Genomic DNA, 25,298 nt, shown 5'->3' with positions numbered 1-25,298 from the left:
GTAAAGAGAGAAATCACACTTAGATTGAATCATGCTAAGTACATAGCGGTGCTATCAAGTGAGAGGACTAGTTGGGATGACTGGTCAACACGAAGAAAGGATGAGTCATACCAGTAGGATGAAGAGAAAAGGCAAGATACCCATGATTGCCATGAGATGAAGAAGTTGGATCGCACCTGACATTCCATTAAATAGGAATGGTACTCTTTACATCTAGGATAGTCGAAAGAATTCCTTGTAGAGCAAGCTATCGAAGTCATAGAACATCTGTGACTTCTGTTCATACAAGGTACATTTGACAAGAACAACGCATGACAAAGACAAAGATTCATGCTAAACATAGCTGAAGAATTCAAGTTTTGAATTGTTGGATTAGGGTTCAGAGTTGAGTGATTAAGGATCAAATACAAGACTTTCAGTTTGAAAGAGCAACTTAGGTCGTAGTGTAAAAAAAAAAAAAAGCCACAAAGATGAGCTAATTGAGATCTCAGGAAGAGAAAGGAGAAGAAGAAAAAACTGGGTGTGATTTAAACTTTATTGGAGTGAGCTAGTGAGCCAAACAACCCTATGAGTGAAGAGTGTTGAAGCTAGCAGAGCCGAGCACTAAAGTGATCGTGTCTGAGTAGCAGAGCCGAGGGACAGTAGAGAAAGCTACATATAGGTTCAAATGTAGCAAAGTGATCTATCTCCAGCTAAATACAATAACTACTTTGTTTGGATCAAAATCTCTGTTTTATAATCACTGCAACAAGAAGTCCTATTGAGGGTAAACTTTAATAAGTTCTTTGTATTCAAATCCCCTAACAGGGTGACAGATTAGTTTGTGTTCCAAAGTCCTTTAGCTAAGCTTCTCTTAATAGGATAACACTCTCACAAGTCTTTTCTAAATCTCCTAACTGGGTGGCACTTGACAATGTCCTTGTAATCTTTTAATAGAGGTAAGCTCTTTATCTGGTGCACTTCAAGAGAGTGCAAACTTTGCAAGGATTGTCTCACACACCATGGTTTTCACCCTAGCTGGGTTTCCACAGGATAAATACTGGTGTTAAGTGATGCTAATCTTTGTGTTAATTGTTTTTGTTTAATCCTAACCGCCTGAGTTATAGTGATAGCTAATAGCCGATTGGTGTGAAAGAAGAAAGGTGGAAGAATGTGAAGTTATTTGCAATATACTGATTCTGCCCTCCTCTCAGTATATTCACTTGTGTGTGGACCAACATGTGTCACTCTATTCAGTATTAGATTCATGCTTATTGCTATCTTCTGAATCGCAATTTCTTCTTCCTTTATATGCTAGTTTTCCTTGTTCTTCGAAATTTCTTTGCAGGCACCAAATCTGATTTTTTGTTCATTTTCTTGAAATCTTTTTCATCATCTTTCCCATCTCTTCCATAAGGACACTTAGCAGCAAAGTGCCTAATCTTTCCTCAATTAAAGCACTTAAAAATTTAGAAGACAACTTCCCTTTTTACTTGCCAAAACCCTTTTAAAAGTTTCTAATAAGATCTAGAACTCCGTCACTAGTATCATAATCTGATTCAAAACACATCTCCTTTGCTTTCTTTGTAGCTCATGCAGCTTCTCTTTCACTGTATCTTTACTAACCTTTCTCATCTCATATATTGTGAAGATGCCTTGTAAGTCAGAGTTCTAGTTGTATTTAGATCTTTGGCTTCTTTAGTTGCAGATAGCTTAGAATCATTTCTTAAAGGCAATGATCTTAACACCTTTTGAGTGACAACATGATCTTTTATGTCTTATCCAAGACCTTATATTGCATTAAAAATCTTGTCAACCCTAAGAAGATAATCAACATTACACTCTTCTTTCATTTTTAGAGATTCAAACTTCATCTTGTGTGTTTGTAATTTCGCTCAGTTTACTATGTCATCGCCTTCATAAATGCTCGTCAACTTGTCTCGGATGTCTTTAGCAGTCTGATAGTAGATCACTCTAACAAACTTGGTTTTAGATAAACCACAAAGAATTGCATTCTTTGCCTTTGCACTATTTTCATACTCCTTTTCAATCTGATGGGTTCGAGGAGTTGTAGGAATTACATGTTCATTAAGAACAAACATTCAAACATCAAATCTCAACGATGACAGATAACTCTCTACTGTAGTACTCCAGAAGGTATAATGAAAACCATTAAATAAAGGAGCTTTGTTTGAGGAAGATCCTTCTAAACAAGCCATGTGTTCTCTATCCAAGATTTAGTTAAGCTGGTAAGCCTTTTCAAGTACCAGGTTCTGAAACCAATTACAGAACACAATACTTCTACAAGGGGGATTCTGAATAAGTTGAGGATAAACTCAGATCTTTAAAACTTTAAAAAACTGATACGCTTTAAAACAAAATTAAAAAGAATGCAACTACACAAAGTAGTACTAAGACATGAAGTAGATGGAAAATCCAAGATAGTTGAAAAACCATAGTGAGAAATACTGCTATGATCGATTGTCCTAGTCCAGCCTCATGAATAAAAATGTGTACCAACTCAAGCACCAACTTCTCTAATTAACCATCTGTTTTGGTGGATGAGATTTCTGGATCTGTAGAGCAGGGGGTTCCATCCTCTATATTGGAAATTATTCTTTCTGAGATGGTGAATGATTCTGATTCCAAGATGGATGCCCAAGTTTCTTATGGGGTTGGTTCTTTGTCTGGCAATGGTGCGGTGGTTGCTGGATTTGGAAATGGTAGTGTCGTTACTGGTTTTGGTGGTGTGATGGCTTCTGAATCTGGCAAGGGCGCTAGCTGTGGAAGTGGGAAAAATGGTGCTAGGGCTTCTGGAAATGGTGCAATGGTTACTGGATCTGGCCATGGTATGGTTGTTACTAGTTCTGGTGGTGTGATGGCTTCTGAATCTAGCAAGGGCACTGGTTGCAGAAGCGAGAAAAATGGTGCTAGGGCTTTTGGCAATGGTGTGGTGGTTGCTGGATCTAACAATGGTGGTGTGATGGCTTTTGAATCTGGCAAGGGTGCTAGCTACGGAAGCGGTAAAAATGGTGCTAGGGCTTTTGGCAATGGTGCAGTGGCTGCGAGATCTGGAAATGATAGTCCTTGTCAAAAGGATGAGTTTCTCTCTATTGCTGCTCCTGGAATTGGTAATCAGACTATTGGTATTAGTTCCAGTCTGATGGAAGAAGTGATGACAGATGGTTCTTGTCAAAATTTGGACGAGTTTCCCTCTATTTTGGGTTCTCAAAATTGGCAGTCTAAGGTTGTGATGGTTGAGGAGGGGTGGACACCTGTGACTAGGAAAGGATCTAAAAAGTCCCTTCCTCAGTTTAATATGAATTTACGCTCTCACAAAAAGGGAGTGAAATGGAATTCTTAGTCCCTTTGGCTGGTTAAGAAGTTCCTGTTGGTTTCTTTTCTGATTTTTTTTTTGGTGCTGCTAGACATATAATGTTTTTCTATTTCAGTATGCTTCTGGTTTGGATCTCTTTGGGATGTTTGGGCTTTTTTTGAATATCTTTCGGGTCTATGATGTAAAAGGGCTTCGAGTCCCCTCAAAACCTGTTTTTACGTTAATCTAAAACTTCTCTAATTAAGCCCCAATTTTGCATCCTTGAGGTATTTCCGTTCTAGATATTACAACCTTCTTTTACAAAACTCTTTGCTAAGTCAGACCTGTCTAATTTGCAAATATAATACAATACATTTCTCTCAACTTTATGACTGACAACAATCAGACAGAATAAACTCACTTTTCAGACTTTACAAAGAGATTCTCAGATCTTAGAAAATCATTCAATACTTTCAGATTTACAATTTCAACAGACTATACATGGTAAGACACTGAAATCTGTAGCTTCACCATGCTTTGCACTAAAACTGGATATTACTTGTGATTGATCAATGATTCACACTACTCATTTATCTTTCACTGATCATATGCCTTCCACCGTAGGTGGGATGGTTAAAGGGTAGTTAAAAACTACCTAACCGCTTACCTGCCAAGTTAGTTTGCAGTTATAACCAATGTGTCTGAACCAACAAATAATATACACATCACTGAATGAAATTACATCTGGCTTGCTTGTAGTCGTGACTAATCTAGAGGATAGTTGTTAGAATCAGTTGGAACTGCACCTCAACTGACCCAATCAAGTTTTTTAACTGAAACAAAACTGTTAACAAACTTGACACGTAAACAGTTCAATCTGGACATGGCATTGAAATTTGAACCATAATGACTGTCTTTGTAGTGCGATGCACAGATTTATGCAGTACTACTTGGATCAAATATTCTGCAGTAACAAATGCATTTACAGACCTTTCATACAGCAATCTTCATAGACTGTTACATCATTTTTTGAGACAAATAGAGTCTGATCATATTTTTCCTGATCCATCTTCAACATCATTCGACCTGCATATGTATGTATTTGTTGTTCAATTAACTTCTGCATCAAATTTTCTATTTCTTAGTTAGACATCAGTGACAAATGTTCTAACAAGTTCTACTTTAAACATTCCAGGGGAAGTCAAAAGAAGCAGAGACTTACCTTCTTTTAGCTTTGGAAGAGGCCAAACAAGCTTTTGGACCAATACATCCACAAGTTGCATCTTCCTACAGCAATCTGGTACCTATTACTTCATTACAAATTGAACTATGTTTCTATAGATTTATAGATTTATTTTGGGGAGAATATAGTTGAAATAGAACTATATCCTAAACTTTGGTGGATACTAGAATCTAAAATTTACTTTAGATTTGATTTAGCTGGAACAGTAAAATCTCAAGCGCTATGAAATTTTAAAAACTCACAGTTCTAACATTGATTGTTTTGAATTACTGTTGGCTGTATTTAGTCCATGATATTTTGGTATGGTTGATGGGTATTGTTGGTTCCCAAAACCACAGATTGGAATTTTATGAGCCATGCTCTCTCGATGCTGGGATATCCAACCGGTTATGGCCAACTTGACGGAAGTGATCGATGCGATCCAAATTCCCTGTGCTTCTGGCTCTGCAAAACCAAAGGCAGGTGTACCTGACTTGGACAAAACACCTAGATCCAAGACGCTTATAGTAGATTGATTAGATTGGGAATGTATTGAAAGTTTTTTTAATGGAAAGAATTATAGAAAAACTTTAAACTTGAAAATTATGAATAAATAAATAAATGTGATAATGTTTTAAATAAAGAATGAACACAACAAATGAATATATTAATTCCTCAATGGAAAGAAATGAAACTGTTGCCAGCATATGAATTATGAATCAAGAGTAATATAAAGACCAGTACTTAGTCAAATGGGCAATTAGAGTCAATATTATAAGTTGACACGTAAAACTTTATAAAGTTCAATGTATTTAAACTATAAACAATTCAGATGTGACGGATTGATTATATAAATACAATTTTAAACTAGTCTAGGATGCACTTTAACTCCTGTGATATTGAGAGTAACTAGACATACATAACAACTAAATATTTCACAATATCTATGTTTATCAAACTTAAAATGCAAATAATGACCCAATCCACTTGTCCAAACATTAAAATATTTATAAAATTTAAAAAATAATTATAAAGGACACAACTTAATAATATTTTAAACCCTAATCAAATAAATAAAATAGATACACTTATAGAGTGTGCTGGAAATAAAATTTGCACATAGAGACACTCCTTACGGATGATCCGTCTACTGCAAGTTTATTTATCCGGACCGCATAAAATTTAACCAATAATTCAAATCCACAAGCTTTGTTCAATTGCTCATTTCCTTACCAATGATAGAATATAATATATCAAAGTGTGCATAGCATACGTAAAAATTTTAAATATGAAATATGAATTGTTTTTTGTCTGATTTTACATCATATATTTATAGAAAACCAAAAGACATCGGTTGCCTTTCCAAACTTTGCACCTCCTCATAATAAAAAACTAACCAATATTAAACACTTAATATGGTTTAATTTTGTCAAAATAGAGCCTGCAGTATTATGTTTATAACTTCCATCGTATATACACTCCCTCTCACACGGTGATGTGGACATTTTTGCCTTCATCACCGATTTCAACAGATCCTCAAATACTCGTGAGAGATACCAAAACATCGGGTGTAAATCCCTTTCATCCCAAACGCATCATATATACCTTCTCAGCCATCGCACGCTTTCATGGAACATGGTTTTCGACAGAAAACTTGATTGTTTCAACGCGAAAATGGCATGAGCACTGGATACGCCTTTTCCATGACTGGGTATCGATGGTAACGCTAATGCCCAACATGCAGATGCAACTTCATACAATATTGCTGCACGTATTTCTTCATTCCGTGTTGAGTTGACACTCTCTCTCCGTGTGCATATTCATACCTGCAAGAGACATGAAGCATCGTTAGATACAAATCATCAATAATGATAGGTACAAATCCTTGCTTGGGAGGCTTCTGTAGGATACAACAACTTTCAGAAGTGTATTTGTTTGTTCATTGTTTCATCGGGATGGCTTGTATGTAGCACTGCTTCCCAATTGCATGTTCCATATACCTGAATAGTCTCATTGTGGTAGTCTTCAGATCCTTTAATAATGGTCATACGATTATGATTGGCCCCTTACACCTTGGCCAAGGATCACCATAATCGCCTGCACATTCCTCCTAAACGACGGTCCTCTAAAAGGATGCAATTCTACTGTTGAAATTCCAGATGTTTTATTGACTGATGATTCTAACTTTTGCATTTAGTTTCCAATGATATCTGTTCACTATAGGAATTCATTCGGAATGTACTGATATACTGACAATTATCTTGTGATCCCATTCTTTTGCTTTGCTGGAAGAGAAACAATTCGCTATTCACGAGGACTGAATATCTAGAAATGATTGCTGATAGCCTTCATGTATATCACATGATCCTCAAATCGTTGCTACTTCTTCCATGCCTTGATAATAAGTTCTGTTTGGACATTACTCTCAACGGTCTCCACTACTGCATTTGAAAAAACATTCGCATCCTCAGGCACACCACTGAATTGTCCTGCACATTCAGGGAAAATCCAGACAAAGACATGTTAAAAACACAACTTGTATCTTGTGAGTTTCAGCATCAAAGCCTTAACATCCCTTGGTTATCTTTCTTGAAATTCTTCAAGTCTTACAGTTCTGAAGTAAGACCCCTTTTGGCTACTTGCTCACATTGGTGGAGTGCTAGGTGTAGTTGCTGTGGATGTATATATTTTTAATAGTATTCCTGTAGGAAACTGAACCAATACAGTCCCTTTCCAATCCCTCATTCTATGGATCAAGAAGCAGGCTGGGAGCTTATATCTGTGGACATACAGATTCTTTTTATCCTGAGTGATCAACTTCCTTTTGTGCACACAATCAAAACAGGTGGCTTCATTTTACACATGTTCCTCAAACTCTTCCATATATGTAACACACTTTAGTCAGGAAAATATGTGGAATAAATCATTTTACTTACATCTTCAAACACCAATCAGCCTGATATAATCGCAGTCTCTTTTGTTTACCGCATAGGTTAATTAAGAAACGCACACAGAAAATAAACACGAACACGAACAGCAAACAGCATAACTTTTATTATTTGCATATGCCAATAGTACATTATGCTTTGATGGTAAGATATGATATCCTCCTTACAATGCTTCCCGAAGGGGTTATAAATACTTTCCGAAGAACTTTTTCGAAGGAGTCCGTTGTACAAACTATTTACTTGTCGGCTACATAACAAGACTTTCTCCGAAGGGACCCGTCGGCCGATGCACAATTTCTTTTCCGAAGGGACCCGTCGGCCGATACACAATTTCTACCGACGACATCATCCCCCCCAAAAAGAAAAGTCGTCTAGTTGTAGTTGCTGTGGATGTATATATTTTTAATAGTATTCCTGTAGGAAACTGAATCAATAGTCCCTTTCCAATCCCTCATTCTATGGATCAAGAAGCAGGCTGGGAGCTTATATCTGTGGACATACAGATTCTTTTCATCCTGAGTGATCAACTTCCTTTTGTGCACACAATCAAAACAGGTGGCTTCATTTTACACATGTTCCTCAAACTCTTCCATATATGTAACATACTTTAGTCAAGAAAATATGTGGAATAAATCATTTTACTTACATCTTCAAACACCAATCAGCCTGATATAATCTCAGTCTCTTTTGTTTACCGCATAGGTTAATTAAGAAACGCACACAGAAAATAAACACGAACACGAACAGCAAACAGCAGAACTTTTATTATTCGCATATGCCAACAGTACATTATGCTTCGATGGTAAGATATGATCTCCTCCTTACAATGCTTCCCGAAGGGGTTATAAATACTTTCCGAAGAACTTTCTCGAAGGAGTCCGTCGTACAAACTATTTACCCGTCGGCTACATAACAAGACTTTTTCCGAAGGGACCTGTCGGCCGATGCACAATTTCTTTTCCGAAGGGACCCGTCGGCGGATACACAATTTCTACCAACGACATCATCCCCCCCAAAAAGAAAAGTCGTCTCCTGACGACTAGCAAAATTAGGAGACAACCCACAATAAAAAAAAAGAAATACTAGAGAGAAGAAGGTGTCCCAGAAGAGTGCTGTTGTCGACGTAACTCATACACCTGGTTAGTCCGGATGCGCAGATCTGTCTGAATCTGTGAATTAACCTCTATGGCCTCCTTCAGTAGAAGTGCAACATCCATAGCCTGCCTCTTGGCCAACTGCAACTCATGTTCTGCCGCATCTTTATCCCGGATAGCCGCGCCCCTCTCTTGTACCGCGGCTGCCATATCCTTTAATAGTGTTGCCCGCTCTGCTGCCCAAGCTGCCTGCTTGTTGGCCAAATCAGTGGCTAACGTTTCTCTTGCCTCTTTTTCAACCGCGAGAGATCTCTGCGCTGCAACATTGTCTGCTGCCCTATCCGTCTCCGTGCACTGCCGCGCATAGTAAACCTCTTTGTACAGTCCCACGATCTCATGTGCCAACATCATCGGAGTATCACTCGGTCCCAATTTTGGCTCAGTGGCTCAATCTGCCAACATTTCTGGTGTCTCAACTGCCGACCAACCTCTATCCACAAAACAAGTTTGAAATCGCTTAGGACAAATCCCACGAATATACGCTCGGATCAAATGCAACTACCTTCGCCGAGTGAGAGCTTGAATCGCCACATCATGCCCCTTCTTCAATGCAGACTTCATAGTCCTGAGGTAGTCCCTGCACCTGTCCTCATCCGACCTGTAATCCTCCTTGGCGAAATCATCCAATGACCATTCTGCATCACTATTGTCCTCCTCATCAGTGGGAGTCATGCCCACATCCGGTGCTGCCTCCTCTGCTGTCGGCGCAATCACGGCATGTGGTATTCCCTCCTCCTAAGATTGAGGCTCTGGTACAGGTGCTACTCCGGAATAGCTAGGAGACTGAATGGACGGGCCAGGCCTGTCAGGAACGAGTTGGAACTGCTGCCTTAGAAAAACACTGGCTCTATCCATGATCTCTGGTTGTTCGGGCTGCGCTGGGTCCATACACTCCTGCACTCCTCCGTTTGGTATGTTCTCTACTGGAAGTACTTGAGCTTCTGCTGACTGTGCTACGGTAATGGCTGCTGCTGGCTGACTTATGGCAGGCGCCACGGGTGTTGCCACCGGAAGTGCTTTAGGGGCTGAAGAAGTCTCTTGGTTGATAGGTGCTACCAGGTGGGCAAAGCCGACCGCAAATCCTGCTCCCGGCCGAACAAGAGAAGGCCGTACCCCATGTTGCCATGGTGCGGCTAGTGTGACTACCTGGTGGGATCCTCCAGTCATCAATATCGGTCGCCGAGTCTGTCCAAACCCCGGAATGTGAGCCATGTGTAGACCTCAGGGTATCAACTTGGAAGTCATAGGAACTGTAGTACGCGAGAATAGCAAGGGGGTAGCCGTGACAATCTGAACCTCCTCATCATCCTCGCCTTCCCCTTCTTCTTCCTCCACACTGTCTTGCTCAGAAGATGTCTCCTGTCGGTCGCTGTCAGTATCACTTGCCATGTCCATCCGGGGCCTCTTTTGACTTGCTGAACCCTTCTGCCCAGAGATTGTGTCCAAGTGCTTCCATTGCATGATAGGAGGTTCTCCTGGAGCTAGTGGTCCAGGCTTTGCCTCTAACTCCTCCATTGGAATCATCCGTGCTATGGCATCAAGGAATAGACCAATGGCGTAATGGGCATATAGAAGGTCTTGTGCTGGAGAGTCATGAATTCATGCATCCGTTCAGCCAACACAGAGACCCAATCGTACACTTTCCCAATCATTATGCCGTTCATCATGGATACTTGCGGAAATGTGATATTCGATGCCCTAGAGGATCTCGTGAGCTTGCTTTTAACCAAGTCCATCAGACACCGCCATGGCCCCTCCTGAATGTCGGTTTTCTTTAAACCCCTTCCCTTCGATGTCTTAGCTAATGCTGCCTGTTCTGTTTCAGTCAAATCTCCACATACTAATCTGATTAAAAATAGCTTCCCATCCTTTGGAATTTTCTGCGGCTGAATCTTTCTGCCCTGCTACCCTAGAATGCCAAAAACACGTGTGAAATCTGCTGCCTTGAATGATACCACTAAGTTTCGTCCTAGATATTGAAATGTGCTCCTCCGAGAAGCTCTGCCATATGTCTCGATCGTGGTACGCAGATACCCTTCATAATCTCGAATGCAAAAAACAGGCATCTGAATGGCCCATTCAACCTGCGCTCTTATGATGCTTTAATTGGATGGTCATCAGGGGTTTCTTGCCACCATTTCCGGCAATCCGTTCCATTTAATCCCTCAAATTGTATAGTCTGTGGTGTGACTTCAGTTGCTGCAGGTGCTGTAGTCTTACGCTTCTCCTTGCTGCTGCTCGAGCCTTCATTCAGGTTACCTGTACTTGCCATGCTCCTGCCTCCCACAACTTTAGACTGTGCTAATTGTTTTTTCCACTGCTGTTTACCTGCAGATTCCATTAATTATCTCTTTGTCTTTTCCTAACGGTCTCCCAAATCCGTACAGTGAAGAATTCTTCCAAATCCGTATTGTGAATTGCAACCTTTGGAATGAGAAATCCGTACACTGGAAAAGTTGGAAGGAAAATCAAATAAAAAATCGTACCACCAGAAGACCACAATTCCGTACCACAGTTTCCCTTCCCCAAATCCGTACGGTGGTATTTTCAATGCCCTCCACTGATCATGGTATACCGCCTTGCTTACTGGTGAACTCGGTACCTTAACCTTGAGAACGTTGCATTCAATAATCCGTACAATGAAATCCGTACCCTGCTCCTCAGAAGGAATCCGTACGCTTGAAATGCTGGAAGCTTTCTGTATGGTTGATGATTTAACAAGCCGTACAATGCCCAGGCAAGAATCCGTACGGTAAGTAGTAAAATCCGTACCATGAAAAAGTCTCTTTTAAAAAAAAATCGTACACTGCCACAAAAACCATACGACCATCTTCCAAATATTAGAAAACCGTACGATGCTCCTTCCTTCAGGTATTAAAAACCGTACGGTGCTCCTTCCTTCAGATACTAAATACCGTACGGTACTCTCCTTCCCTTATGAAGCCGTACGGTACTTTCCCCTAAAAATCGTACGACACTCTTTTCTCTGAAAATCGTACGGCATATTCCATCCTTTGAGAAATCTGTACAGTGCTTGTGGAAGCCGTACGATGCTCCTTTATTGTGAAATTTGTACGGTACTAAATCGTACAATACTTTTTCCTTTTTAAAATATTTTTAAATTTATTTTTTATTTTTTGTTTGATTGAGCAAAAAATAGCAATCAGTTTTCCCTTTGACCGGCATCATTGTCGGTCTGCAATGACGAAGGGGTCTCCCGAAGGCCATTCTGTGACGCAGAAGTCTTTCGGCCGTGATATATCTTCAACTTCGACCCATTCACCGCTTGAAGCACTTCGTGTCCATCCAAAGTCCATATTTTGATTGCTCCATTATCCCTTACTTCTTGAATCTGATACGGCTCGACCCACTTAACCTTAAACTTGCTCGGTTTGATCTCATTCCGTCCGTCGTACTTCAATACCCACTGTCCGGGCTGAAACCTGTTTAGCTTCAGGTGCTTATCGTGCCATGCCTTCCGCTTATTCTGCGTTGCTTCAGTTGCCCACTATGCTAATAATCACTTTTCCTCTAACCTGTTCAGTTTATATAACCGCTCCCTTAAGCTTTCCATGTTGCCCAACTTGTTTTCTAGTGCTATCCGCAAGCTTGGTATCATAAATTCCGCTGGTACTACGGCCTCCTGTCCGAACATCAGTTGAAACGGCGTGTGTCCTGTTGTAACTTTGTACGCTATGCGGCAAGCCCATAGAGCAGAAGGTAATTTCTCCTCCCAATCCTCCCCTTCGACTGTGCAGGATTTGTATATAATTGATACCAGGATTTTGTTGGTAGCTTCGGCCTGTCCGTTTGCTCTTGGGTAGTACGGACTTGACAGTGAATGGTGAATTTTGAACTCCGTGGTGAGCAGTCAGATCACATGGTTTACAAAATGTCCTCCTCTATCGCTTGTTAATTGTAATGGAATGCCGTACCTGGTAATAATTTGCTCATAAATAAACTATGCTGTACTTACCGCTGAGTTGTCTGGTAGTGCACTCGTCTCCACCCATTTAGTCAAGTACTTTGTGGCGACCACAATGTAACGACATCTTCTGGTTCTGCTCGTCTTTAAGGGTCCTATGAAATCCAAACCCCATCGTTCAAAAAGCTCCTGAGCATGAGAAGGATTCAGAGGCATGAAATCTCTTTTCAAGGGTTTTCCAGCTCACTGACATGTATCGCATGCAACAACCCATTCTCTGGCGTCATTGTATACTGTTGGCCACCATAATCCTGCTAGAAGTATTTTTCGTGCAGTTGTGTCCGGCCCCATGTGTCCTCGTACCGGTCCTTTGTGCGCTTCCTTCAGTACCCGTGGAATTTCTTCCTTCAGGACACAACGCCTTAGGATTTGATCGGGTCCCATTTTATACAACAATCCATTAATTAGCTGAAATGTTCCGCTCCGTATCACCAACTTCCGTTTTTCATTCAGTGGCATGGTATTTGGAAACTGTCCTGTTGACAAGTATTCGCCGATGCTTGTATACCATTTTGGTAGTGCAGCAATCTGAAACAGCTGTGCGTCAGGAAAGTCATCATTTACACCGTCTGCCGGTTCTCCTGTTCTGATACGTGACAAATGATCTGCGCTTACATGTTTCTTTCCTGGCCGTACGTGACAAATGATTTGCGCTTACATGTTTCTTTCCTGGCCGTACAATAATCTTGAAAGTAAACTCCTGCAACAGGAGTAACCATCGGCTGATTCTTCCTTGAATGACTGGTTTGTTGATCATATACAACAGGGCCTGATGATCAACATAGAACACAAATGGAGTGGCCAACAAGTAATGTCAAAATTTCTGCACAGCATAGACCATCCCCAATGCCTCCCATTCGGTGGTACTATAATTTTGTTCAGCTTTTGATAGCAATCGACTGGCGAAAGAGATCGGATGATCCAACCCGTGGCTTCCTGTTTGTGCGAGAGTTTCTCCGATCGCATAGTTCGATGCATCCACATACGCATGAAACTCCTTCTTCCAATCCGGGTATGCCAAAATAGGTGCTGTAGCCAGTCATACCTTGAGTCCTTCAAATGCTTCATCCTGTTCCTTGTCCCATCGGAACGATTCTGTCTTGCAAGTTAACCTATCCAACGGATATGCTATCCTGGCAAATTTTTTGATGAAATGCTTGTAATACCCTATATGCCCAAGGAAAGATTTTACCTCTGTCACATTGGTGGACGACTGCATCTCCAATATGACCCACACTTTGTCCGGATCTGTCTTCAGTCCCTCCTTACAGACTATGTGTTCGAGCAACCTTACGTGTGGGACCATAAATCTGCACTTCTTCGGGTTCAGGGCCAAATGCGCACGGCGACACCTTTCCATACACTCGCCTAAGGCTGCCAAATGTTTGTCCTCCGCATTGAACATTGACCAATCATCCAAAAATGCCTCGAAGTTTTCGACGGACATCTTGTCAAAAATGTGTAGTATGATCCGCTGAAATGTCGCAGGTGCATTGCACAGACCGAACAGAATCCGATTATAGGCATAGACTCCATCTTCTACGACAAATGTCGTCTTCAGTTTATCCTCCTCCGCGATTGAGATCTGATTGTAGCCGGAAAAACCATCCATAAATGAGTAGATCTCGTGTCCCGCTACCTCCTCCAGGATGCTATTCGTGAATGGGATCGGGAACGGATCCTTGATGGTAACTGCATTCAGGCATAGAAAATCAACACATATTCGGATCTGAATGGAGTCCTTCAGGGAGATCACGATCGGGGATACCCATTCACTGGTCTGCACCTTGAAAATAATTCCGACTTCTAGCATTCGATTGATTTCCTCCGTAACCCGGGCTGCATAATTTTTGTTCATTCTATAGGGCCTCTTCCGTACGGGTATTGCTCCTTCGATTAATTGAATGCGGTGCACACACAATTCAGGTGGTACGCCCTTCAGGTCCTTGTATGTCCATGCAAAGACATCCTTATACTCTAAAAATATCTTGAATGCTGCTGTCTTGAGTACTGGGTCCCAATTGTCTTCTACCAGTATGTTCCGTGGTTCTGCTTCGTCTCCCAAATTCATGGTCTGCAACGCGACTTCATTGTATTTGATGGGTTCTCCTTTAGTGAACTAATGTGCTGGGGTCACATCGAGTGACGCATCCCCTTCCTTTATTTCAGTGAACTCCTTTGGAAATGCATTGGTATTGTGTTCTTCTATTGTCAGTACGTTGCAAGTTGGAAACAATTCATAATCCTCTATCTGCCAATGGTAAAGACCATTTACTGAATCCAAATCGTCATCTCCTTCCAGTCGTAAAACTCCCTCCTGATCCGGTTCCATAGTTTGCCCCTTTTCATCCTCTTCTCCCTCAGAATCTGACGATAGGGCTTCTTCCTCGACCATTTGAGTGTGCAGATCGATGACATACTTCTGGCCTTTGCTTTCGAGTGATAAAGTATTTTTCTTCCAATTGTGCTTTGCTTTTGCTTGTATCAGCCATCCCTAACCCAGAATAGCATCGTACCCCTTCCGCCTGAGAGGAATCACAACGAAGTCCAACAAGAATTTTTGTGTTCCGATTGTCACTGGTTGGGCTGTGAGTATTCCCAATGGTTTGATTCCGTGTTGATCAGCTGTTAACAGCTGGAAGGTAGGTGGCCATAATGTCGGCTGTCGCAATTTCCTCCAGGTATCCTTTGGTATCCGCGCTGTTTTCAACACCCGCGCTGTTTTCAACACCCGTGCTGTTTTTGACTTCCGTGCTATTTGGTGAAGAAGAGGGTTCGTCAACCGAAGCTGTTCGTTCTGGAAGTATATCTCAGACGAAGAGGTCACTCCACGCTCGTGCTCCCTCGACACTCCAAGCCATGCGAGTCGATCTCCTTCCGTCAAGATTTTCTTCCCGCACGTTCAGAAACTCCTCCCTCCCTTCTTCCACCAAATCAAGCGGTTGTCGAGTCTCCTTCAACAATCCTTCCGCACTCCTGTTTTCGTCGGCAATCTTCTGGAATCTCCTTCGGCACTTTGTCTACTGAGCCAGAATTAAATTTTCCTACGCAACGCGTATGTCATCTTTTTCCTTCAGCTTATTCTTATCTTTGTTCAACTGATTCGGCATTTAATTCATATCCGCTTGCCTGCGTACTAGGTCCATCGGGCAATGGCGCCAAATGTTTACCGCATAGGTTAATTAAGAAACGCACACAGAAAATAAACACGAACACGAACAGAAAACAACAGAACTTTTATTATTCGCATATGCCAACAGTACATTATGCTTCGATGGTAAGATATGATCTCCTCCTTACAATGCTTTTTGAAGGGGTTATAAATACTTTTCGAAGATCTTTCCTGAAGGAGTCCGTCGTACAAACTATTTACCCGTTGGCTACATAACAAGACTTTTTTCGAAGGGACCCGTCGGCCGATGCACAATTTCTTTTCCGAAGGGACCCGTCGGCCGATACACAATTTCTACCGACGACATCTTTCACAAGCAAAATCTTATCTTGTACACATATAGTTCTATGCTACAAATTCTGCCTGGTTATGCTATGCTGTTTGAAGTCATTGCTGCCTTTTCAAGAATACCTAACATTTATGACACAAGTGTTTCCATTATGGACATATTCCTTGCAACCATATCACTTAGGATATATCCACTCTCATCTAACTATATCTCATGAAACCTCCCCATCAGAGATAGCTCACTGACAGAATCATATAAAGCTGCATCTGTACAATCCACATTACAGTTACTATCACATTCTCCTCTATGCATAATCCTTTAGGGTGACTAGAGATTACTACATGAAAACCGAGCAGCTTTATCCATAGAATAACATGTAGTTTGAATGGTTGAAAACTAGCAGCAGTGCTGAATGAAAATAATGATATGAAGCTTAAATATAAATCTTAAGAACAAACAAGAAGACTCATAATTGATTAGATAAAAAATTCATCCTATGAATGAAATGAAAAATATAAATGGAGGTCTTAATCTTGTGAATAGTTGGGGCTCCATCAGGTATCTTGATTAAAATTATGCTGTAGCCACATCAGGAGTATGTGATTTACTTGCATTTGGGAAGACAACAGCATATGTAATAATACATCATCTTCATTTACCTATTTAATAATATTGACCTGATTATTATTGGGCTTCATTTCTTATTCTTTAGGCATTTTCTCTTTGTACCAAGGCTATGATACTATCAAAGTCAGATCTTAGAATTTTGTAGGCAAAATTACCTGTGGTAGGTGCCAATCTTCCCAATTTTCTCTATCCAACTTTCTTTTCATAGGAGCTTTTGTATTCGATTGAATGTTTCAACATGGTTCTAAAGGGAGGAGAGAGAATCCTAATAATGATCATAATCAGATTGTTTTCCCTTTCTTTCTCATTATTGTTGCAAATTGATAACTGAAAATCTTTTATGTTCAGCAGCTGCTGCCAAAATGAGTGTCCTCACCATGTACAGCTTAGGGAGAACTGCCTATCACTCTATTTGAGGCATGATATTGAAACTTGTTAAGTTTTTGAACACACTCAGGGATGTGGTTTAAGGCAGTTGGTTTGAGTTTGCAGCTTCCAGGGTCCAAGTATGTAATCTATTTGAAGAAACAAGTAGTCAGCGAGAAAGCAGCTTCCTTGGATTTGTTAAATTCAGACTCCAAAGAAGAAAGGATAGAAAAATAAGATCAAAGTTCAATTGAAGACAAATGACTCCGGGAATTACAGTTTTTTTTGAAGGATGAAATGACTTCTCTGTACAGCCTATTTCACTAGCAAATGGAGGACAGTGAAGTATTTTTGACAAACTATAATTTTATTGGAGCTACAAAGATCAACAAAAAGCTGAATAATTTATGTATGTTGGATACAGTACAAGGTTAACAAAAATAACACTAGTAGGGGTACCCCAATGCTCAGATCCAAGGATAAATTTATACAATTTTCTTCCGCTACAATTTTTCAGTTCTACTCTGTTATAAGGTCTGCACAATATAGCATGAACTGCTCACTATTTTGCAATCTGATATCAATAAAAAAATACCATCTTTGCCATCCATTGGACATCCCCCTTTGACTATTGTACTATTGTTTGCACACTCAACATATGACTTTAGTACAGCCTTGTAGTACAATTTAGTATTACACTACAATTTTCTAAACTCCATCAATGAAATAATTTGATGTACTGGTCTTGTATATGATCAAATCCCAACTGTTCTGCAACACCTTTACAGACCAAATGACTCAAACTCTACTCGACTCAGTGTTTGAGCTGCCATTTCATCTGATGAGTCACTGATGAATTGGTGCTATCCCAAGCCCTGATACAGTTTTCGATATCTGAACTTAGATACTCTGAATGATTCCTTGCTTTGTATAATGTCAATGAACCCTTTACTTCTCCATTTCATCTGGTCAATATTGAAAGCAAATATTCACAACATGGTGATGCATATGCACAAGTGGATATGCCAATAACTCCTCCAATGTTCCTGATATATAATAATGGATGATAAACCTGTTTACCAGATCAGTTAACAAGTTTAGCACATAAAAAATAAATAGCAAGGGGAGTAATATAATGCAACGCAACACAATATCAAAGAACTTGCCAACTCCTTTATAATCTCAAGAATTGCTTGCATTCATATGTTCGGACTCATAGTCACAATACTCTTCCATTCACAATGATGATGATTGGATACAAGTACATAGAACATAAAGTGTTGAAGGATAGCGACTATAAATTGTTGTGACCAACCAACTACTTGAACCACCTACTCCTTCAGACACACTAATCACATGTAAACAACTAGTTTTACCAACAAGTTACAACATCATCCCCCCCAAAAAAAGATAGTCGTCTCCAGATGACAAAAAATCAAAATTTTGACACAATCATATATACAAGAGAGACATCAAAAAGGGCTAAGGATGCATCCTTGAAGAATGAGTTGGTGGTGTTAGTGTCACAACTGCTCCTTGAGCATATACACCTACTCTGTCCTGTATTTCAGAATACTTTCATACCATCTGATGCCTAAGATGATTTCACCATTTATGTTGCCTTCAGAATCTTCTTGTCCTTATCTACCAATGTCATAGCTGTGACCTAGATGAGCCACTAACGATTTCGGCTCAACTCTCTCCTCTACTAACTTAGCCTCTCTCTGTCAACCTCGCCTCCCTCTCTACAAGCTAATCTTCACACTGCCCCAACTCATCCTTTAACTCGTGTAACTGTATGGCTAGCTCCTCCTGAGATGTGACTGCAGCTAGCCATTTGGCTTCAACCTCTAGGGGCTACATACTGAGTCCACCTCCACTAGTAATATGTAATGTCCCGCTTTTAGCATGACCATGATAGTGGATGGATTTAGCCTATTACTATGTCCTTGTAGGCTTGTTGAGGGTTATGACTTCGTCTAGTGGGACTTACTATTTATAGCAAGTCAATGGATAGTTCCGATAAGCTCAGATGAGTTAGAGTAATTGAATTATGTTCTCTGCTTTTATTTTTTTCTCTTTTGGTTTGGGTTCAAAGAATCTTGGAGGGTATTTTTAGCAAGTGAACTTGTAAGGTTCATTCATCGTCTTTCTTCATCAGGATCACTCATTTGCTGTTAGATTTTGAATTTAATGCTTCTTTAGTCATTTTCACAAGATAAGTTGGTTGTGATGATTATTTAATTAAATATGCCAAGGTTGCTATTTTTGCATGTATTGTATATTGGCCACCTTAGTGTTAAGCTCGTTGGAACTGGGTTGAGAAGTTTTAAATCTTGGGTACGAGAAACAATGACCTTGTGTTAGAATATCATAATATTGTTGAAAAGGTCATTCTTGGAGCCAAAGGGATGTGAGTGCACATGATCTTATGTGTCATGAGGTGCGTGATGCATATACAATTTCCTATCATGGTACAAGGTCTAGGTCAGAGAACATTCGCAAGAGTTAGTAGTTACAGATTCCTTATCATTTGATTAGGTAAATGGAGGTTAGTGATGGGGTGATTGCCAAGCTTTAGAGCACTTTGATGTTGCACAACAAATGTTGGTTGACTATGGTTGGAGTGCCCGTATGATAGATGAGCACCATGATGGTGGTCTTTCTTGTGAAGAGTTTCATGCTCTCCGAGAGGCTATCAAGATTACGAGACATAGTTATCATAGTTGTTAGAAGATTGGTTTTCCTTCTCAAGAGAGACTGTATATGTTATGAGGCATTGTTAGGGAAAGGGGAGGTGCTTGAGCTCACCCATGAGCTTAAAACAACTTCTAGGTTATTGTAGAGCATCCAGTCATCTCTCCAAGATCGACGATAGCAGTTGAGAGAGACGGTCGTAGAGTTGGAGCGTGTATAGTGTATGCTAGACCCAAATCCATTAGCTACATATAGTGGTGGTTGATGGTGAGACTTCCATAGATAGGGATGATGGATGTGATGAGGATGTAGGTACATCTATCCTTAAATGAGTGCAGTAGTTATAGATGAGATGAGTGCATCAGTGGAGGAGTGTATAGAGCTTCATATTCTACCAGGTCCCCTAGTAGTTAACAAATTGATAGATGATGCATAACAGGTTATTGAGAGTCTTGATGTGATAGTAGTGGATTCTTTAGAGAATTGTGTATCAGTTCTTCACACTACTCCCTCTTCTTCACATGACTTGGGCAGTGTATCATTTTAATTGGAGACGAGCTCTCATGGGGATTCGTTTCCTTCTGTCAGAAGAAAATCTATTACATCTCATACAATTGATAGCAGTAATAGTTGGTAGTGCTATAGTTTCATTTGGATCAACTATGGATTGCAACGGAGCTGGTTGATGCTTCTTCATATAATTCTACTATGCAAAGTCGTTTAAATTATATCTTCTTGAGAGTCCAGAATTACAGGAGGGACTATATAGAGCTTTTGAGGCTGCTCTCATCTGGGGTCCTCGTGTTACTCGACGTTTGGTGGGAAATATTGTAGAGAATTTGGCTACCATGCTTCCCCACAAGGATTTTGTGGTTGGGTTTGCTGAGAGAGTTACCTTGGATCTTGACTAATTAGATGTTCGGGGATATAAATTGGAGCCATCTCTTGGTCTTGTTGGTTCCCAAAACTGCAAATTAGAAATCCAAGAGCCTGCCACTTCATTTGTGGGATCTCTCAATCAAATTTTGGCCAACGAATGGAAATCACTTAGATTCCCCTCCACTTCGGGCTCCGTGACACCCAGGCGGGTAGACCTTCACCTTGAACACTGACTACTCAATTCAAGGGTTTTCTATAGCGAATTTAAACTTTGTGAGTTCCTCGGCTGGCAAGGTCCTTGAACTCGATCAAAATGAAATAGAATGCTGAGTATTTGGATAAAATTTTAATAATAATGAATTTGATTTTTTGTAAGAAGGATATTTTAAATTTTTTGACTTTAATAACAAAAGACCAGTGCTTTGTTAATTCGGGCGATAGAGTAAACTTGGTGAACTTTCATGTACAACTTCATAATGTTCAATGCACTTATACTATCAACAATTTTAATAATCTAGATGCGACTAACCAATTATAATGCAATTTTAAATTAGTCCAAATTGAATTTTAACTCCGCTGAGAAGGATACAAACTAGGCAGAGGTACAGAAACAATTTAATATTTCACAACACCTATGATGATCAAATCGAAAATGCTAATTGACCATGTCCACTTATTTGATATCAAAATCATATACAAAATTTTAAAATATAATTACGAAGGACGATTCGCCTGTAGTTTAAATCTCCATGCCATTAATGATAAACAAAGAACATTTTTATTTTATTATTAAAATAAAATAATTTTATAATAATAAAATAATGAAATTTCATTATAAAGTCATAGGAAACTTATTCCTTCGTACAATTAATATAAAATGCTCTCCTTATAAATGACTTGTATGTTCGAATATGTTTTAATATGTTTTCTTTGTTAAATCCACTGAGGCACTTATATTTATAAGTGACTGAAAAGATAAAAAGTCTATGCCTGAAGATGCATCTTTTCAAAACAATTAGTCGGAGTGACTATTACAAGTTATAATTTTATTTTAAAAACAATGATTTTAATAAAATAATCGAGCAAGGCTTCGTAACAAAACTTTTTCCCAAATTAATTCCTTCCAGCCATCGAACATTTGCAATTATGCAAATACAACCAAGGTTTGACACTTATTGGAGCCATGCCATCTTTTACACATGCTTCATGTTGCCTTGCAGATTTCTCAGACTTTTCTGCACACGCGAATGGATCCTTTGGATTTCTTCTTTATATCCCTCACTTAAGAAATATTTGCGTGTTCCTCCTTTATTTGTATTCCTTCTATGCTAGGCTTTTGTTGGATTTTTTGTGCACATTGACTACTCCTGGACATATCGTTCCTCAGATCTTCATCGCGTACGAAAAATGTTGCCGTGAATGTCATTCTGAATCATGACGTTGGATCTTCTTCCTGCTGATGGCAAGTTTTTTCTTAATTCCTGCATCATTGGGTTCTAATAGCAAAGCTTTTTGAAAGCTTACAACAGCCGCATCTACATCATTTAAAGTCATGTGTGCCTGACCCTGATGGAATAAGGCTTTCACATTATCTTCAACATCACGCATAGCAAAATCAGTATCCAAAAGAGCGCCCTTTGAATCTCCTAGCTTCAACTTGCAGGCAGAACTGTTTGTAAAGATTTGTGATTTTGTCTTCTTTAGATAATTGCTTCTCTCATTGTCTATATCCTCTTTCTCCCAACAAATCTTGAAATAGCGTAATGCCTTTCTATACTTTCTTAAAGCCATTTTGTAATCCCCTTTAGATATATTTTGGTAGATAACGCTGGAAGAGTTTCTGAGTGGAGATCTGTGCACTGGCATTTGAAGAGTCTACCTTTTGGAGTATGCATTGGTAGTATAAATTTACTAAACCATACATTCATATTAAGTGTGGCATTGTTCTTTAACTGTATCATATTTTGATCTATGTATCTCATGTTCTAACTGGGAAATGAAATACTCATAATATATACTGTAGTCAATAATCAGATTAGAAAATGCCAGAAGTAGTGGCATAGTTGTTCTTTCCCTGACTGACTTTCATTGACCTCTCATTAAATGCACACCATTCAAGTACAACAAAGTGTATAACTTCATAGTCTTTATATGACAATACTTTATCCCCTTGAAACTCTAATATTATTACTTAAATGGAGTTCAAAATTTTGCAAGAAAATTTGTGCATCATTAGGTCCTTAGTTTGATGATGATGAGCCTTTGACAAAGATTGGTGAAGTTTATTGTAGCTAAACAGTGAGGAGTGCTCATCATTTTTCCTTTACCTTAAATATAGAGGAATAAATTTCGCGTTAGTGTGGATTGGCATCAAGTTCATATTATCCTTTATGGGATGGGTTTGCGCCATCTATAGTTGATGGGGTTAGTAGTTGCAAGTTAATAGGAGGCTACTTGCAGATTCAAAATATCCATGATAGTTTTGCAGATGATGGATGATGTCCTACAATATGTGCGAGAATGTGCAACGTGCCAACAAAACAAATTTGAACACACATTACATGTGGGTTTGTTACAACCCTTGCTAATACCGAGACAAAAGTGGGATATCATTTCCATGAACTTCATCACTAGACTTCTCAAGGTAAACGGAAGGGATTACATTTTATTGGTAGTTGACAAGCTGATGAAGTGCACACACTAGTTTGCCATTCGTGCCGAGTTCGAAGCCGCACAAGTGGTGAACTTATTCTTTATGGAGGTTTTCTGACTGTACGGGTTACACCAAAACATAGTTAGCAACATGGATAGTTGTTTTATTAGCAGCTTCTGGACAAAATTATTTCAGTTTGCTGGGATAGAGATGTCGTCCTGTACCAACTACCTTTCGCAAACCAATAGGTAAACAGAGATTGTGAACAAGTGGTTGGAGGGGTACCTTCAGACCTATGTTTCAAGCTTCAACGCAATGAGCATGGGTCAAATGGTTGCATTAGGGAGAATATTGCTACCACACAACTTATCACATGTCAATTGAGATGGCTCCTTTCAAAGCACTACAAATAGGAGCCCATTTCATTTGTTGACAGGGTTTTATGTGACAACCGTGCACCTAGGGCAAATGACTGGCAACAGGAAGGACAAAACATTGTGTGGTTCTTGAAGGAAAATTTGCAGAGGGCACAAAATCGACAATATATATATGCCAAGAGACATCGATTTGAGAGAGATTTTGAAGTGGGTGATCTAGTCAATCTTTGACTCCAATTGCACAAACAATCATCCCTAAAGGCATGCGACAAAGAAAAATTAAGGTTGTGCTTCTATGGTCCCTACCATGTAACCCGCCACATAGGTAAAGTTGCCTATGAACTTGAGTTGTCAGAGGGAAGCCGAATCCAAAATGTCTTCCACGTATCCTGGCTAAAGAAAGTAGTGGGACAAAACATCACCATATTTGTGAACTTGTCACCTCTTAATGAAGAGGGGAAAATGCTATTGGAACTTGTTGAAATCCTTGACATTCTAGAAAGAAAATTGAGGAACTGCACCATCAAGGAAATCTTGGTAAGCTCGAAGCATTTCTTGCTCGAGTAAGGTACGTGGGAAGGGGATCAAGTTCTTGAACATCTGGCATTGAGTTTGCTTGAGGGCGAGCAAATTTTGGGATGAGAGTACTGTAATGTTCTCGTCATAAAATCAATAAGACGTTAAAATTTGTTTATGGAACCGATTTATTCAGTGTATCTCACACCCATTTCTCATTTAATAATCTTCATAGGTGTTTTTTGTGTCTTGTGTCGACACTTGGTTTCTCCCTCAATGGGGTATATATGTCTGCTGGGTTGAGTTGTTTATGTATGCAATTTGGATTATTTTAATGTACTATGAATTCCTATTGGAGTTCAATGTTGTTCGCCATTTTAGAAGTGGAAGATCTTCTCACGATTTTGGTGGGATTTAACCCTCACCCTATTTCGTTCTTTGTATTGCTTCGCTTGGATTTGGCAAATCAGAGCACAATCATTATTTGCAACTATAATCTCCATTTGGCTACCAATTGGTGATCTTGGCATATTTCTGTGCATTATTCATTAGGCAACTCAAAGGTGTTAATTAATCGTTTGAATCAAGACTATTGATTGTGGCAACCTCGTTGATCGACTCTGCAATACCCATTCCACACAATAACATTATTAACATACACAAAAATAGAGGATCACGATTTCTCTGTGTACTCTTACCCATCTCCACTCTCCTATAATCACAACATTTCCTACCGTACGACTAACTTCTACCCTTTGTGCGACATATCATTTACATCCCATACGTAGCTGTATCCACAATCACACAATATGACATTGATTTCACCATGCACCATAGAACATATCACACTTCTATACGACATTGTTTCATTGTACATCGTATGACATAAAAGCTTATGTGCCATCCTACGGACAGAGTGAAGTCTCCTGGCTACTTACGCTAGTCATTCTTACCGCACAACTTAACTCCTAGCATTATCGTACAACCCATCTCACACGCCATGCGCTGTGTTGTCTATACTCCATTAGTCATGACAAGAAGAGAATTCTAGCTGGACAAATTTCACACTTTGCTGCTTGAGTGAAACATAACAGCAGCCTTTAGTTCCTACTGCCCAT

The 25,298-nt window shown here is 39.7% G+C and overlaps 1 protein-coding gene across 2 annotated transcripts in view; it reads left to right on the top strand.

The window, feature by feature from the left end:
- LOC149542262 (Tetratricopeptide repeat (TPR)-like superfamily protein) overlaps positions 1-25,298 on the top strand; it is a 361,357-nt gene that overhangs the window by 61,762 nt on the left and 274,297 nt on the right. For both annotated transcript variants that reach the window (XM_089797253.1, XM_089797252.1), the window contains one exon: positions 4,491-4,595. In XM_089797253.1, coding sequence (XP_089653379.1) covers positions 4,491-4,595 — 105 coding nt within the window. The remainder of the gene's footprint in view (positions 1-4,490; positions 4,596-25,298) is intronic.

The sequence above is a fragment of the Cupressus sempervirens genome, chromosome 8 (assembly GCF_028749045.1).
Source record: "Cupressus sempervirens isolate cs-2001-9-10 chromosome 8, ASM2874904v1, whole genome shotgun sequence".
NCBI lineage: Eukaryota > Viridiplantae > Streptophyta > Pinopsida > Cupressales > Cupressaceae > Cupressus > Cupressus sempervirens.
Note: the sequence above shows the minus strand (reverse complement) of the source record. Positions and strands in the feature narration are given on the sequence as shown.